Source organism: Colius striatus, chromosome 24 (genome assembly GCF_028858725.1).
Source record: "Colius striatus isolate bColStr4 chromosome 24, bColStr4.1.hap1, whole genome shotgun sequence".
Classification (NCBI taxonomy): Eukaryota; Metazoa; Chordata; class Aves; order Coliiformes; family Coliidae; genus Colius; species Colius striatus.
The window spans coordinates 4,339,302-4,352,412 of NC_084782.1; the positions used below are offsets into that span (position 1 = coordinate 4,339,302).

General features: G+C 54.0%; 2 protein-coding genes and 1 long non-coding RNA gene across 7 annotated transcripts in view; 2 read left to right on the forward strand and 1 right to left on the reverse strand.

Moving 5' to 3' along the window:
* The first annotated feature begins 1,970 nt into the window (after positions 1-1,970).
* LOC104560863 (interferon alpha-inducible protein 27-like protein 2A) lies at positions 1,971-4,542 on the forward strand. The gene is made up of 6 exons (XM_062014469.1): positions 1,971-2,011; positions 2,288-2,357; positions 2,713-2,745; positions 3,519-3,557; positions 3,896-4,057; positions 4,298-4,542. Exons 2-6 carry the CDS (start codon positions 2,354-2,356, stop codon positions 4,384-4,386), a joined length of 327 nt encoding a protein of 108 aa, XP_061870453.1. The 5' UTR covers positions 1,971-2,011; positions 2,288-2,353; the 3' UTR covers positions 4,387-4,542.
* A 303-nt stretch (positions 4,543-4,845) lies between these two features.
* Positions 4,846-6,768, forward strand: LOC133627724 (uncharacterized). 2 transcript variants are annotated; one of them, XR_009820360.1, is made up of 5 exons: positions 4,846-4,904; positions 5,250-5,477; positions 5,671-5,718; positions 6,001-6,127; positions 6,529-6,768. It is a non-coding gene; the product is annotated as an uncharacterized LOC133627724 (long non-coding RNA). The 2 variants fall into 2 exon arrangements; XR_009820359.1 differs by lacking the exon at positions 4,846-4,904 and having other exon boundaries at positions 4,929-5,477.
* A 4,069-nt stretch (positions 6,769-10,837) lies between these two features.
* Positions 10,838-13,111, reverse strand: part of ZMYM4 (zinc finger MYM-type containing 4) — a 41,771-nt gene continuing 39,497 nt past the window's right edge. For all 4 annotated transcript variants that reach the window (XM_062014313.1, XM_062014314.1, XM_062014312.1 and 1 more), the window contains one exon: positions 10,838-12,739. In XM_062014313.1, the coding sequence (XP_061870297.1) occupies positions 12,532-12,739 (208 nt within the window). In that variant the 3' untranslated portion in view covers positions 10,838-12,531. The remainder of the gene's footprint in view (positions 12,740-13,111) is intronic.

A 13,111-nucleotide genomic window follows, 5' to 3' on the forward strand; every position in this document is an offset into this window, starting at 1 on the left:
GAAACAGCTCTTGGCTGTGACCCCCATCTCCTGGGAGGTGCAGCCCCTCCCCCAGTGCCCCACAACCCAAACTGCTGAGTATCCCACAGCCTGTGAAGGGCAACTACCAAAGTGCCATGTGGTGGGGGCATCACCATCCTGAGCACCCCGTGCCAGGGCAGAGGCTCTGTGTGTCAGGCACCTGCTTTGGCTGCAGCACTGTGGCTCTCTGAACAGGCAGAGCCCTGTGTCCAGGGTGGTTGCAGGCACTGGGGGACTCTGTGCCACGGCTGAGGATGCAGCAGGCACAGGCAGAGCCCTAATCTGTGGGTGGGCACAAGGTGATGATGAAGGGACTGGAACATCTTTCTCATGAGGAAAGGCTGTGGGACCTGGGGCTGTTCAGCCTGGAGAAGAGAAGGCTGAGCTCAGGGGATCCTCAGTAACACTTAAAGGTACCTAAAGGGTGGGTGCCAGGAGGATGCTCCAGTGATGGGACAGTGGGCATCAGCTGGAACACAAAAACTTCCACTGGCACAGGAGGAGAAAGTCCTTTGGTGCTGAGCTGAGGGAGCCCAGGCTACCCAGGGAGGGTGTGGAGGCTCCTCAGGAGGTTTCCAACCCCACCTGGACACGTTCCTGTGCCCCCTGAGCCAGGGGAACCTGCTTTAGAAGGGGCTGGGGCTGGAGCAGCTCTGCAGGACCCTCCCAGCCCACCATTCTATGAGATGCTCTTCACCCCACAGCCCCTGCCCAGCCTCCAGCTTCGCCGTGGCCACTGGCTCCTTCCATCTTCCAGACCGTGGGCGCTGCCACAAGGGGATGGGGGCCCTGTGCCCACCCCCACAGCACCCACCTCTCCCTCCCAACCCTACATACTTCTTCATATGCCCATATGGAGTCAGCTGGCATTATGGAATGTTAAGAAGTATGTATTTTTGGGCTGGGACCACTGTGCCAGAACCTCTCTCACCCACCCCATCCCCAGCACCAGCCCAGGTGGTGTCTCCAGGAGAGAGATGGTGTGTCCCTGGGGCTGGTAAAAAGGAACCAGATCAACTTGCAACTGGATTTGGTCCCCTTCAACCAGCTGCAGTGGTGCATGTGCCACAGCACCGCTACGAGAGGTCAAGAGGATGGGACAGCACTTCCTGCTATTGTCTCCAGCAACAAGGAGTGATGGACATCAGCTGGGACACAAACAGTCCCACTTCAACACAAGGAGAAGCTCCTTTGGTGCTGAGGTGAGGGAGCCCTGGCCCAGGCTGCCCAGGGAGGGTGTGGAGGCTCCTTCTCAGGAGGTTTCCAACCCCACCTGGATGTGTTTTTGTGTGACCTGATCCAGGTGGTTTTGCTTTGCAGGGGGATGGGGTGAGATGATCTCTAGAAATCCCTTCCAACCCCCATCATTCTGTGTTTCTAAACACTCAGCATCTCCTCAGAGCAATCTGTCTGGAGGGGTTGGTTTGTTTGGAGGGGCTCAGATTGTTTGGAGAGGCTGCTGCAGGGGGGGGCTGGTTGTATCCTGCCCTGAGGGGATGGATGCAGGAAGTCAGGGAAAAAACAGTTTGCAAAATGGGACTTTGGGCTGTTTTTTGAGGCTGCTGGGTGGAGGGGAGCCAGAGGGGTTCCCTCTCCACTGCTGGCTGGTACAAACCTCCACACTGCCCACAGCCATCCTCAGAAGCCACAAAGCTTCAGTGGTACAAAACTGGTGGAGAAATGCCCAATGAAGCTGGAGCCCTCCCAGTCCCCACATCCCCTGAGGGGGTTGGGGTGTGGAGGGCTCCCCACTGAGGGAAACCTCCCCTGGGGTCCAGCCCTGGGGACGGGGCAGCCACAACCCTTCTGTTGCACCCATCCAGCTCCTGGCCCAGCAGAGTCAGGCACACAAAGGGTCAACATGGAAACAGCCCGAACAATTCAGGGAAAAGGACACCCAACTGAGCGGTTTCCTCGATCTCTGCTGTCTTGACGTCACCTGAGGCCACTCCCAGGCTCAGTCCTGTCCCTTGGTCAGCAGAGGAGGTTGGTAAGGCAAAGTCCCAGGGTCCCACCATGGGAGTTTGGGGACAGTACCCCATGTTTTGCGGGGGGGAAAGGAGGGGGGAAAGTGGGAACTGCTCATCCCACTGTCAGAGCAGCTGGGGAGTGCTGGGCTGGGAAGAAATGCATGGTCTGGGGGGGTGTCTGCTGTTGTGGGCTGGCTGGGGGGCTCTTGGGGGGCAGGATGGGGTGGGAGGGGGTGGATGTGGGTGCCTGGGCCCCACTTGCTGCACTGAGAAGTAACTCTTGTTATTCCCTGAAGGACCAGGCTCAGACCAGCCTCGGAAATCCCTTGTTCCAGCAGTTGACCCCCGCTGACCAGCCCACCATGAGTAAGTTGATGGGGTTGGGGCAGTGTGGGGGGACACGGGGGTCTGGCCCCATGGCACATGGCAAAGCTCCTGCTTTGGAGCAGAGGCACAAGGGGGTGAGGGGCTCTCGTGGGATGGGACCCCAGGACTCACTTCCTTGGTATTCTGGAGAGGGAGTGAGCTGCAGCTGCAGCGGGGTGAGGTGCAGGGTGCCCTGGGGAAGGGGCAGATGCTGCTGTGCAGTGGGCAGGAGGGGTTGGGGGCTGCAGGGAGGTGATGGAGGAGCCCCTTGAAATGCTGCCCAGAGAGAGGCCAGCAGCTTGCCACTGCTTTCAGCCCTGCCAACTGACCACTCTCTGTCTCTCCTTTGTTACAGTTGAGTATCCCATGGGACTGACCACAGCACTGGGTAAGACACTGGTGGGCAGGAGCTGGGATGTGGTGTGAGTGAAATGGAGCCCTTGGCTTATTGAAATCTTTCCATTTAGTTCCTTAAGACTGATCCTACTGAATTTTTGTCTATCTCTGAAGATTCCTCATGTTTCTCAGGGCCCCAGGGGCCTTTGGTTAAAGTTTGTGAATGTTTCTCAAGGCCTTATGACTCTGTCAACCAAAGCATTGTTTAGAAAGAGAATGCTCAGGGTGTAAGTTAACTGAGTTAGCAGAGTGTCCCCAACCCAGTGAGAGCAAATCAGCAAATGCAGAGGACAAACAATGAAGGACCACCAAGGACATGCTGAATTGTGTAACTGGGTAAATGTTTCCTGGAGTGGGTGTGTTTATGGTAAATAACCCCATGAAAGGAGGTGAATATTCATGTTTTAAGGTATATAATGAGGGTACCTTTGTCCTGTGGCATGCACATTTGGCTGAAGGATCCCCATGCATCCAGTACTGTGTTAAATGCCTGCTTCATAACAACTCCCTTGTTATTGATTCTTGCTTTGGCATCCTCACCCAGCCCCACCTAACTTCCCAGCTCAGTGAGGAACGTTAGAAAGCAACAGGGTCTGGAAGCTCTGACTTTGAATCACTGGGATGGTGTCGGGAAGGAGCAGATGCTGCTCCAGTGGGCAGGAGGGGGCAGGGGATGGAGGAGCCTTTTGCAGTGCTGCCCAGAACAAGGGCAGCAGCTCATTGTCACCTTCAGCTGTGCCAAGTGACCAGCCTCTTGTCTCACAGGTTTAGCTGGCTCTGCCATGGGGACAGCCATAGCTCTTGGTAAGACACTGGTGGGCACAGGGGTGGTTGATGCCATGCTGAAATAAATCACTGTCCTGGGGCTTCATACACACACACACACACACAGAGAGACTCCTCTCAGGGGGTGATACCCCCTCCCCAAATCACTACCCTATCCCTTGTACAGGACCTCATTGATGCCCCAGCTGGGTTGGTTTGTCCCTGGGATCCCCACACCATCCACTCTGCTCTGGGAGGGTGAGCTGGAGCTCTGCATCCGCACCCCCTTCATTTTGGGGCTGAGGAGGGGCTGGGCTGAGGGTTCTGCAGCACACGTGTGCCTGTGGGAACGTCACCTCTGCTGCTCTGCCTTGTAGGACTCACTGCAGCCGTGATGCCAACAGCCCTGCACATGATGGGCTTCACCAAAGCAGGGATTGCAGCTGGATCCTTGGCTGCCAGGATGATGTCTCTGGCTGCCAGGGTCAACAATGGCAGGGTGGCTGCAGGGAGCCTGGTAGCCATGGCTCAGTCTCTCGGTGAGTGCTCCTTTGGGGTCTCCACAGGGCACCCCCTGTTTCTATCTCCCCCAGCAGTACCAGCAGCTTGGTGAGGGTCTGGGGTGGCCATGGGACCAGGGACCCCTTGTGTGTGTTTGCCTAGGAGGGCTGAGGGGGCTGCTCCTCCTCAGGGTGCTCCCCCAGGGGCTGGGGTGCTGTGGGGACCCCTGGCTGGGTTGGGTTGGGGGGCTCAGGCTGATTTCTCCTCCTCTTCCTCAGGGGCAGCAGGAGTCCCCGCTGCTGTCAAGACTGCCATGTCAGCTGTGGGGTGTCTCTTCGGGAGTTTCATCATGTCTGTCCTGCTGTGAACCCCCCAGATCCCTACCGAGGCCCTCGCTGATGTCTGCCGCGACCCCCCCTCCCCACGGGCCTCCCCCTGCAACCCCCCGCATCTCCCCCGCGGTGCCCCATCCTCCCCCGCTGTATCTGACCTCCCCCAAATAAAGACGTCCCGTGCAGGCACAGCTCGACTCTTGCCCCGGGTCGTGATGGGCGGCCGGGGCGGGGCGGGACGGGGCGGTGCGGGACGGGGCGGTGCGGGACGGGACGGGGCGGGACGGGACGGGGCGGTGCGGGACGGGACGGGACGGGACGGGACGGGGCGGTGCGGGACGGGACGGGGCGGGGCGGGACGGGGCGGTGCGGGGCGGGACGGGACGGGGCGGTGCGGGACGGGACGCGGCGGGACGGGGCGGTGCGGGACGGGGCGGGACGGGGCGGTGCGGGACGGGGCGGTGCGGGGCGGGACGGGACGGGGCGGGGCGGCTCCAGCTCCGGCACTGGCGCCGGTCCGGGACGGAACGCTGGGGAGATGGTTTAACCCTGGGTGGGTGCTGGGTGCCCACCAAACCTGTTCTATCATTCTCCTTCCTAAACTGGACAGAGGAGAGCGAGAGATAAGGAAAGGCTCCCGGGTTAAGGACGGGGAGGTCACTCAGCACTCAAAACACTGGGCTTGGGGAGAACTGGTTTGATTTATGGGCTCACAGGTCTCACCGGGAAGCTGCCCCAGCGTGGGGCACAGTCTCCTTTGGACACACCCGCTCTGGTGTGGGACCTGCCTGGGCTGCAGCTGGATCTCAGCTCCTCCATGGCTCCAGGGAACCTTTGCTCCCGCGCCCAGAGCGCATCCTCCTCTCCCTCCACTGACCTGCCTTGTTCTCACCCCCAGCCCGCTGCAAGTTCATCAGCTGCGCAGTAATTGCTTCCTCCTCCCAGCTACGCAACTCCCAGTTGTTATCAACTCGCCAAGGGCACGTCCATCTCATCTCATCATCTCAGATGCTCTCTCGGCTCTAGAGGAAGCTTCCAACAGCTTTTCTCTGCAGCCGTTCTCGTAGCCCGCCGGCTGCCAAAACTCGGTCGCACCAGCCCGCTCCAGGAGCGGTACGGAGGGCAGGTAGGTAGGGTGATATAGCTTGGGGTGTACCCCATTCTCCCCTCTCCTCCAAGCCCCAGAACAGCGGGGCCGCTCCCATCACTGTCCTTGTCCCAGGGGGTTACGGGGCCGGGGGGCTGGGAGGGGGCTGCTGCCGGGCTGCCCCCCTGTCCGCCCCCCTGCCCGCCTTCTTACCCGTCTTTTTCCTTCTCAGAGATGCCCGATATCCCAGGCATGGCCCTTGGAGGCACCGCCGGAGTAGGTGAGGGTCTGGCGTTGGCTGAACAGCGCGGGGGGCTCTGCCCGCTCCCACCCCCGGGCTGGTTAGTGGGGGACCCAGCTGGGTTGGGGGATCCTGGGTGCCAGGGAGCCCTGTGCCTGGACATCTGCCTGCAGCCGCTGCTGCAGCCCTGCACATCTCCCTTCCCCTCCCCGGGCTGTCCCCATCCCCGCACCCCGCAGCCCCCGCACCCCGCTCTGTGCTGCTTCAGAGAGGCTGCACCAGCTCCGAGACCATCCTAATGCTGCGGTGTCCTGCCCTCAGGATTGGTCCTCATTGGCATCCCAGCTTGCACTGGGCTTTACAGGAGCTGGCATCGTCGCTGGGTCCGTGGCTGCCAACGGCGGAGGAGTGGCTGCTGGCAGCACCGTGGCCGTGCTGCAGTCGGTCGGTGAGTAGAGGGTTAAAAACTCGGCTTGTGCAGAGCCAAAACAGCGCTTTAACCCATCGTTGGTCCGAGTCACCTAAAACTGTAGGATGGGGATGAATCCACGATGGGGTAGGAAGGGTCAGGACTTGCTGGGGGAGGGCACCAAGGCTGAGGACATCAGGGGACACGCAGGTAGATGTCTGTGCTTCTGGCAAGGACAGCACTGTGGGCAGTGCTGGCTGGAGTGAGAAAAGGATGGCAGCCAGGGGCTGGCTGTGCTCAGGGAACAGAGCCCACTCCCAGGCCAGCTCCCCAGTCCTTGGCTACCTCTGCCCAGGAGAAGTCTCTGTCTCTGCCCTGTGTTCTGTCCCTCAGCAGACAGCATCGATGCTCCTGGGGCATCACACTTTGTGTCTCTACAGGAGCTGCAGGTTTCTCTCTTGGCACCAAAATGGGACTAACAGCTACCTTTGGGACACTCGGTGCAGCAATTGGTGACAAACTTAGAGGCAAGAAAAGCTCTCGGAAGTGATTGAGCCCGAGGTTCCTGCCCAGTAGCACAGCAGGTACTGGGATGAACCCACAGACCCCTGCCAGTGTTTCATCCCACCTCTCTCCATACCTTTTTGAGCCTTGAGTGCACTGAATAAAGGTGATTTGCACGTGGGGTGTCGTGGTGCGTGGTCGGGGTCCCACCAAGCGCCTCAGGGTTTGCAGTGGTCTGGAAACAGACTCAAACTTGCAGGTTTTACAGTCCTGAACCTTGTCCCCCTGAAAAGCTGAGCTGCTGGCACGGCTGTAGAGAGGTTTGTTGACAACTATGTTCACTGCCCAGTGTGGTGGTGATGATGCAGAGGTCTGGTGTGACCAGGGGGGTTAGGAGAGTCCTACAGAGAGATCTAGAGAGGCTGGATGGCTGGGCCAAAGGCCAGTGCCCTGAGTTTCAATAAGGCCAAGGGTTGGGTCCACCCCCAGCAGGGCTACAGGCTTGGGGAGGAGTGGCTGGAAAGCTGCCTGGCACAGAAAGACCTGGGGGTGTTGGCTGACACCCCTCTCAGGGAAACAGTTCTACCTCAGCTCCAACCTCAACCTCCCCTGGGGCAACTTGAGCCCCTTTCCCCTTGTCCTGTCACTTGTTACTGGAGAAAAGCGACCGACCCCCAGCTCACTCCAACCTGCTGTCAGGGAGTTGCAGAGAGTGCTCCTGTCTCCTCTCAGCCTCTTCTCCAGACAAAACACCTCCAGGTCCTTCAGAAGTTGGTGTTTAGTCCTTTAGGCCTTTCCTATGACTGCAGAGCATGTAAGACCAGGCCATGCTGTGGAGATATGAAGCTGCTCTTTTACAGCTGCCTTTAAAAAACACCAACTCCACCCTCCCCACCCTTAACAATCTGTGGGGTTGTGCTTTCCAACTTAGATTCCAACATGAAGCAGGAAATGAGGATGTACTCTTTTATTAAGGTTAAAGGTTTTTAATCACTTTTCCAGAATACAGATACGATTCAAACAAAAACTATTTCTGGGGTCTCAATAATTCACTTGTTAATACCATACATTGAACTCTAGAAATTCTCATATAAGAAAAAGGTCTTTTTTAATATAGGTTATGATGCACAGGTGACCTAATTAAATCTTTTGAAGTAACACTTTGCAGTTATATAGCACCTTTCATCACGGGGCTGCAAAGCATCTGACAGAATTTAGCCTCATAATGCCCAAACGAGGTAGGAAAGTCTGGCCAATTTACAGATGGGTACGACTGAGGTACAGATTGGCAAGGGATGATCAGTGATGTGGGTGTGTGGGCTGTGTGTTGGGCTCAGGAGTGAGTGGCTAAACTGGAGAGAAAGCCAAGAACCATCACCCACACTCTGTTGTTAAAGGCAGAAGCCTGGCTGGCAGCAGGTCAAAAGGCCCTTCCCAAATCCTTCTGGGGATTGTAGGAGAGAGAATGAAAACTCCAAGACTTGTAGGTGTAAGCCCCTGGGTTTGTTGTTTGTTGGCTTATCTAATAGCTGGCTACAAAAGCCCCAGGTACTGGGGGGTGGGGAGTCTCATGGTCTGTGCCCACAAACCTGACAGGGGGACGTTGGACTGGCTGGTGTTCATTCCAAGGGGTTGTGTTAAGGTTTGGTGTGGGATGCTTTGTTTAGCTTTAAGAAATTCCCCCTTTCCCTCCAAGCAGGTGATAAGCTAAGAGATTTCAGGTTTTGTGTCTTTAACAAAAACAGTCTCTCTGCTGAAAAGAAAACATGAGCTCAGTGAATGTTGTTTCCAGTGGAAATATGTGTCCTGTGGCAAGAAGAATCCAAGACCCCTCCAATTCCTTTGAGCCTTTATGACGCTCAAAACCACTGTAGAGCTCTGCAATGCTCCCTGAGCGCTGGTGCCATCACCTGAGCACTAAGGTCCCCCCTGGCAGCAGCTCCTATTGAAACCTGAAGCCCAGAAATGCTGTTGCAGATTCTGCAGTTTGCTCTTAAATTCAGGTTCTGAGTTTGTTTCCATCTCTGATGGTGCATTCGGGATTTCTCTCAAGATTTCTCTCAAGCAGCTGACTGCAATCAGACAAGAAAGGAGGTGATGGCTGTAGGGACTTTCTTGCCATTTCATCTGCAAAGGATGAGAGGAAAAGTGGTGGCTCATGCTGGCTCCTCAGAACCACCCCAGTGGGGCAAGACCTGTGGCTCTGAGAGGCAGAGAACACCCCCATCCAGCTTCAGTGCTCCTAAAACTCCTTCCAGACTTTCTCCTCAGCAGTAGTCTGTGACTTTCACACATTTTTGGTGCTTGTGCTTGGTTGCAAAACACCATCCTCAGAAGTGGATGCTCTTGAAAGGAACAGGGACTGCTCAGTAACTGCTCAAAACTTGTCAGGCCGATGCTGCTGCAGAGGAGCAGCTGTTTCCCAGAAGACAGCAAGTGGGAACTTCTGCCTCTGCTCTGCTAGGAATGCATAAAATGGGTGACACATGAAAAAAAAAGAAGTGTGTGTGTGGGGAAGCTGTTGTGCTGATGGGAGCAAAACTCCAGCCTAGACAGTGAGCAGAGCGACAGCGGCTTGCGAAGAGCCCCGCGAGGACTTTGCACATGACCCTTTGTTGTTTGCTTAAGGCAAGAGCAAAACTATTGCTCCAGGGACAGAGAATCACAGAATCTCAAGGTCTGGAAGGGACCTGTTACCAAAGACTTCATTGCATGTTCAGTCACTCCTGCTCCCCTGGCACTCCTGGGCGGGAGCACACCTGGGGAACCTGGCAGTGAGCATCCGCTCATGTTTTATTTCAAGTCTCTGAGGAGCTGCTACTGCCAGGGAAAGCCAGGGGGTTGCTTTTAGTTGGCAAAACCACGAGGTAACTTCTTTTTTCCTCACCTAATTCTGGCATTCAGTGTGCTCCCAGCTTCTTTCTTTAGTCACCTGCAGCCAGGAGAGAGCAGCAGGTTTGTAGCAGGCACCTCTCGCGGTGAGAACTGCGGCAACCTGCCGGCACCACACAGGTAACGGCCACGTGCTGGGGTGCTGCCAACAGACATCTCTGCAAATCCCAAAGACCTGCCTTAGCCAGCCCTGTGCATGCACTCAGTAAGGGGTTAACATGAGCCCCTCACTGCTGAGCTGTCAAGGGAGCTGCAAACACCAGGTGCTGTGCAGGAGGAAGGCACAGCCAGAGGAAGCTTCACCTTCTAGTTTTCTTTCTCACACTCATCTTGGTCATTTCTCTGTCTTCACTGAGACTACAGCATGACTTTTCTCCTTAAAAGCATATCTCAAGTAACAAGCATTGTTGCATGACCAGCACAGGATTCAGATGTGTTTATTATATACACTTTGATCCTGGGTGTATCATCCATGACTGTATTCCAATCTTTCAAGGCAATCCATCTTAGCAGTGTGAACTGGGTTGGGCTGATGTTGAAATGCCAAGAGGTAAACACAGCCCAGGCACACCCTTGCCAAAGAAGAGGCATCTGCCCAGAGAAATTGAAACCAAAACTACTTGTTCTGCTAATTATATAATGGAACTGCACTGAAACCTTTGTCCCTGCAGAGCCATTACCTAGGAGTCAGCACAATGTTGAATGACTTTGCTTTCAGCCAGGCAAGATGAAGGGGGTTTAACTTTCCCTGCTGAGTGAAGAGGAAAGGCAAGTGTCTCTCATTCCCTGGAAAAGACTAACATATGTTCACAGAGGAGAAAGAGTGAGGGCCTTCAGCAAAGGAAAACTGGGTATGTTCCTCAGGAGATACAAACATACTACTTTATAAGAATACTTCTGTTAGTGTCTGTGCAGGGAAAAACTCAGATGTGCATTTCTTTTTTAGCCAATGCCCTCCCACCAGCTTCTCCTGGTGCCTGGGCCCTTCCCTGGGCATGGGGAGATCCCAGATCCTTCCTCTCTCCTACCCACACAGAGGTTCTGGGCACTGCTCTGTGCCACACACACAGCTCAGGCCTCTTTATTCCCTCCAGAGCCATACTCTGATCTGGCCAGCATGAGTTTATTTTCCCTGAAACGTTTCTATCAGCCATCCCAATGCAAAACCCCACATCTGCTGTTTGACTGTCTGCTCTGACTCTGGGCAGGGCCAGGTGAGTGGCCACAGGAGGAACCAGCCTCCCAGCGCTGGGGCAGGGTGTGTGTCAGAGCCAAAACACCTCCCTGGGAGTGCTGGGCCAGGGCATGGGGAAAGCAGGATTCTTAGATGAGAAATGACAGACACAGGTGGGCTTTGATCAGACAGAATCAGGGGCAGGTTTTTACTTTTCACATAGTTTTCTGTATTAAAAAATACATCAGTGAAATCTGTTACAGGCAGGGACAGGACTACGGAGTACACAACGTCAACAGGCTACCTTCTGCTTAGATTCTTTTGTTAAATTACTCTTTGTTACTGCTAAAAATATACTTAGAAAACAAAACCAACCAAAAGAAAACAAAACAAATCAAAAACCCAACCAAAAGAAACCATAAAAATAAAAAAGGAGAGGGAATATAAACCAAGGCTGTTGATTTTCAACATTTTAGTGACAAGATCAGGTAGGAGAGCCCTGTTACAGGTGATGGGTGACTGAGCAGAGCTTGGTAAAAACCATACAGTTCTCTTCTTTAAAAATAGTTTGGGTTTCCAATGAGTTTGTGACCACTGGTCATCAGGAACACACATCTGGCAGCTCGAGACAATGGAAACACAGACAGTATCTGATAATGTCCTGTCCTCTAAGCACAATGGAGGGAGTTTTTCCTCTTCAAAAAGACACAGTAACAGCCAAGCCTTAAAAAAAAATCCCTCCCTTCCAATCTCTGACACTAGGACTAAATCTCTTTGGGTGGGATGGGAGTAAAAAAAACCCCACACATGGGCATTTTGTACCACAGTTCTGTCGTCAAAAGTAATACTGCATCCTTTGCACAACACTGCAGCTGTGGCAAAGGTGGGAAGAGAAAGAGTGCATGTATCTTTTCATTTGAAATGACAAGGCCTTCTGGATTTGCCTGATAAAAAGAACCCAAAAGAGAGGAGGAGGGAAAGAGGAGAAAGGAAAGCTGCCATGAGGGGAAAGAAATGTCCGCGCACCACAGTATTTGCTAGGTTATACTGACAGAATGCAGAGCTACTGGGCTAGGGAAGGGATTTTCTGCACATACCCCAGGACAGTCACTCTCCTGTACATACCCCAGAAATGTTTGTCCTGTAACATGAAGTTTGACCTACAGCACCTTTTCCACGTTGAAGACGCAACGGGGCTAGGGATGGAAACCAGCCCGGACCCGAGAGCTAGATTCTGGCCTCGTGTGACAGCTGAACAGCAGCCAGACAGTTGTCCATTGAGACAGCAACCCCCTGGCAGATGTGTCAGGGCTTCTGCCTTCCTAACATTTGCTCCCAAAATAAACCCAGCCAACCCCAAACATAGACGTGTGTGTATGTATAACGGAAGGTGTCTGCTTCTCTCAGCTACCACCACTTTCTCTCCTGTCCTCGTGAAGAGCTCGAGGACCTCCACGTGTTCTTTGGCAGCAAGGACTGCCAGCCATCAGGCTGAGGAGTCACGTGAGCCACAGTCTAGCTCTCCATGCCCAACATTGGTTATGGTAGACTTTAAACAACCATTTTCCTTAGAAAAGATCTCCCAACTTTTGCTTTGTTTCTCTTTGTTAAAATCCTCCCGGGATGAAAGGATTTCTGCACCACTCAGGCAGGTTAGTTCATCTGGAATTTGTTCAGAGGATTTGTGGGTGCCACAGGATGCTGTTTCTTGCAGCTTTACACAGCTTGCTTCCTTCCAGTTCCAGTTTGTACATCCACTGTGGTTCAAAACACGCCTGTAGGTGACATGGTCTTGGCTTATTCGATGGATGTATTCACAGTTTGGTGCTTCTGATGTGTATTCAAAAGGGAAAACAAAATCACCCCACTTCGGTTAGTCCGATAACTCAATGTCTGAGTCCTCTGATTTGACTTTGGCAAGTTCCTCATGTACCTCCCTCACCATAAGAATCCTTGTTAACATGATGTCCAAGGTCCCGGGGTCTATGGGCAATGTGGAATACCACATGGGGCTGTTGGGCACGCAGGAGCGCTCGGGCTGAAGGTAGAACACGTCGCTCCTCTGCTTCACGCTCTCAGAACTGCCAAGGTAAAGAAAGGGAGAGGACATGATGGGATGGGCAGCATCAACAGTCCCACTCACAACCACGTGGAGGAGGAACAGCAAAGAAAATGGAAGTCAAATTGAGACAAGGCTGTCATTGAAACAGCAAAATCCAGATCTTTTCTGTCAGTGACTCCGTTTCCCCTCTTCAGTTGTTTCCAGGTCATTTAAGCATTAGTTGCTTATATAGAAATAAAGCCAATTGGAGCAACTCCTTTACAGATGTGGCTCTTCAATCATAGTATCATCCCATTAATGGTACCAGCATCTTGACAGGATTGGTAAGATGCATTTGACATTCAATCTCTGAATGAAAGTGGTTCTTGTAGTCCGGAATTGCTGTGCACTT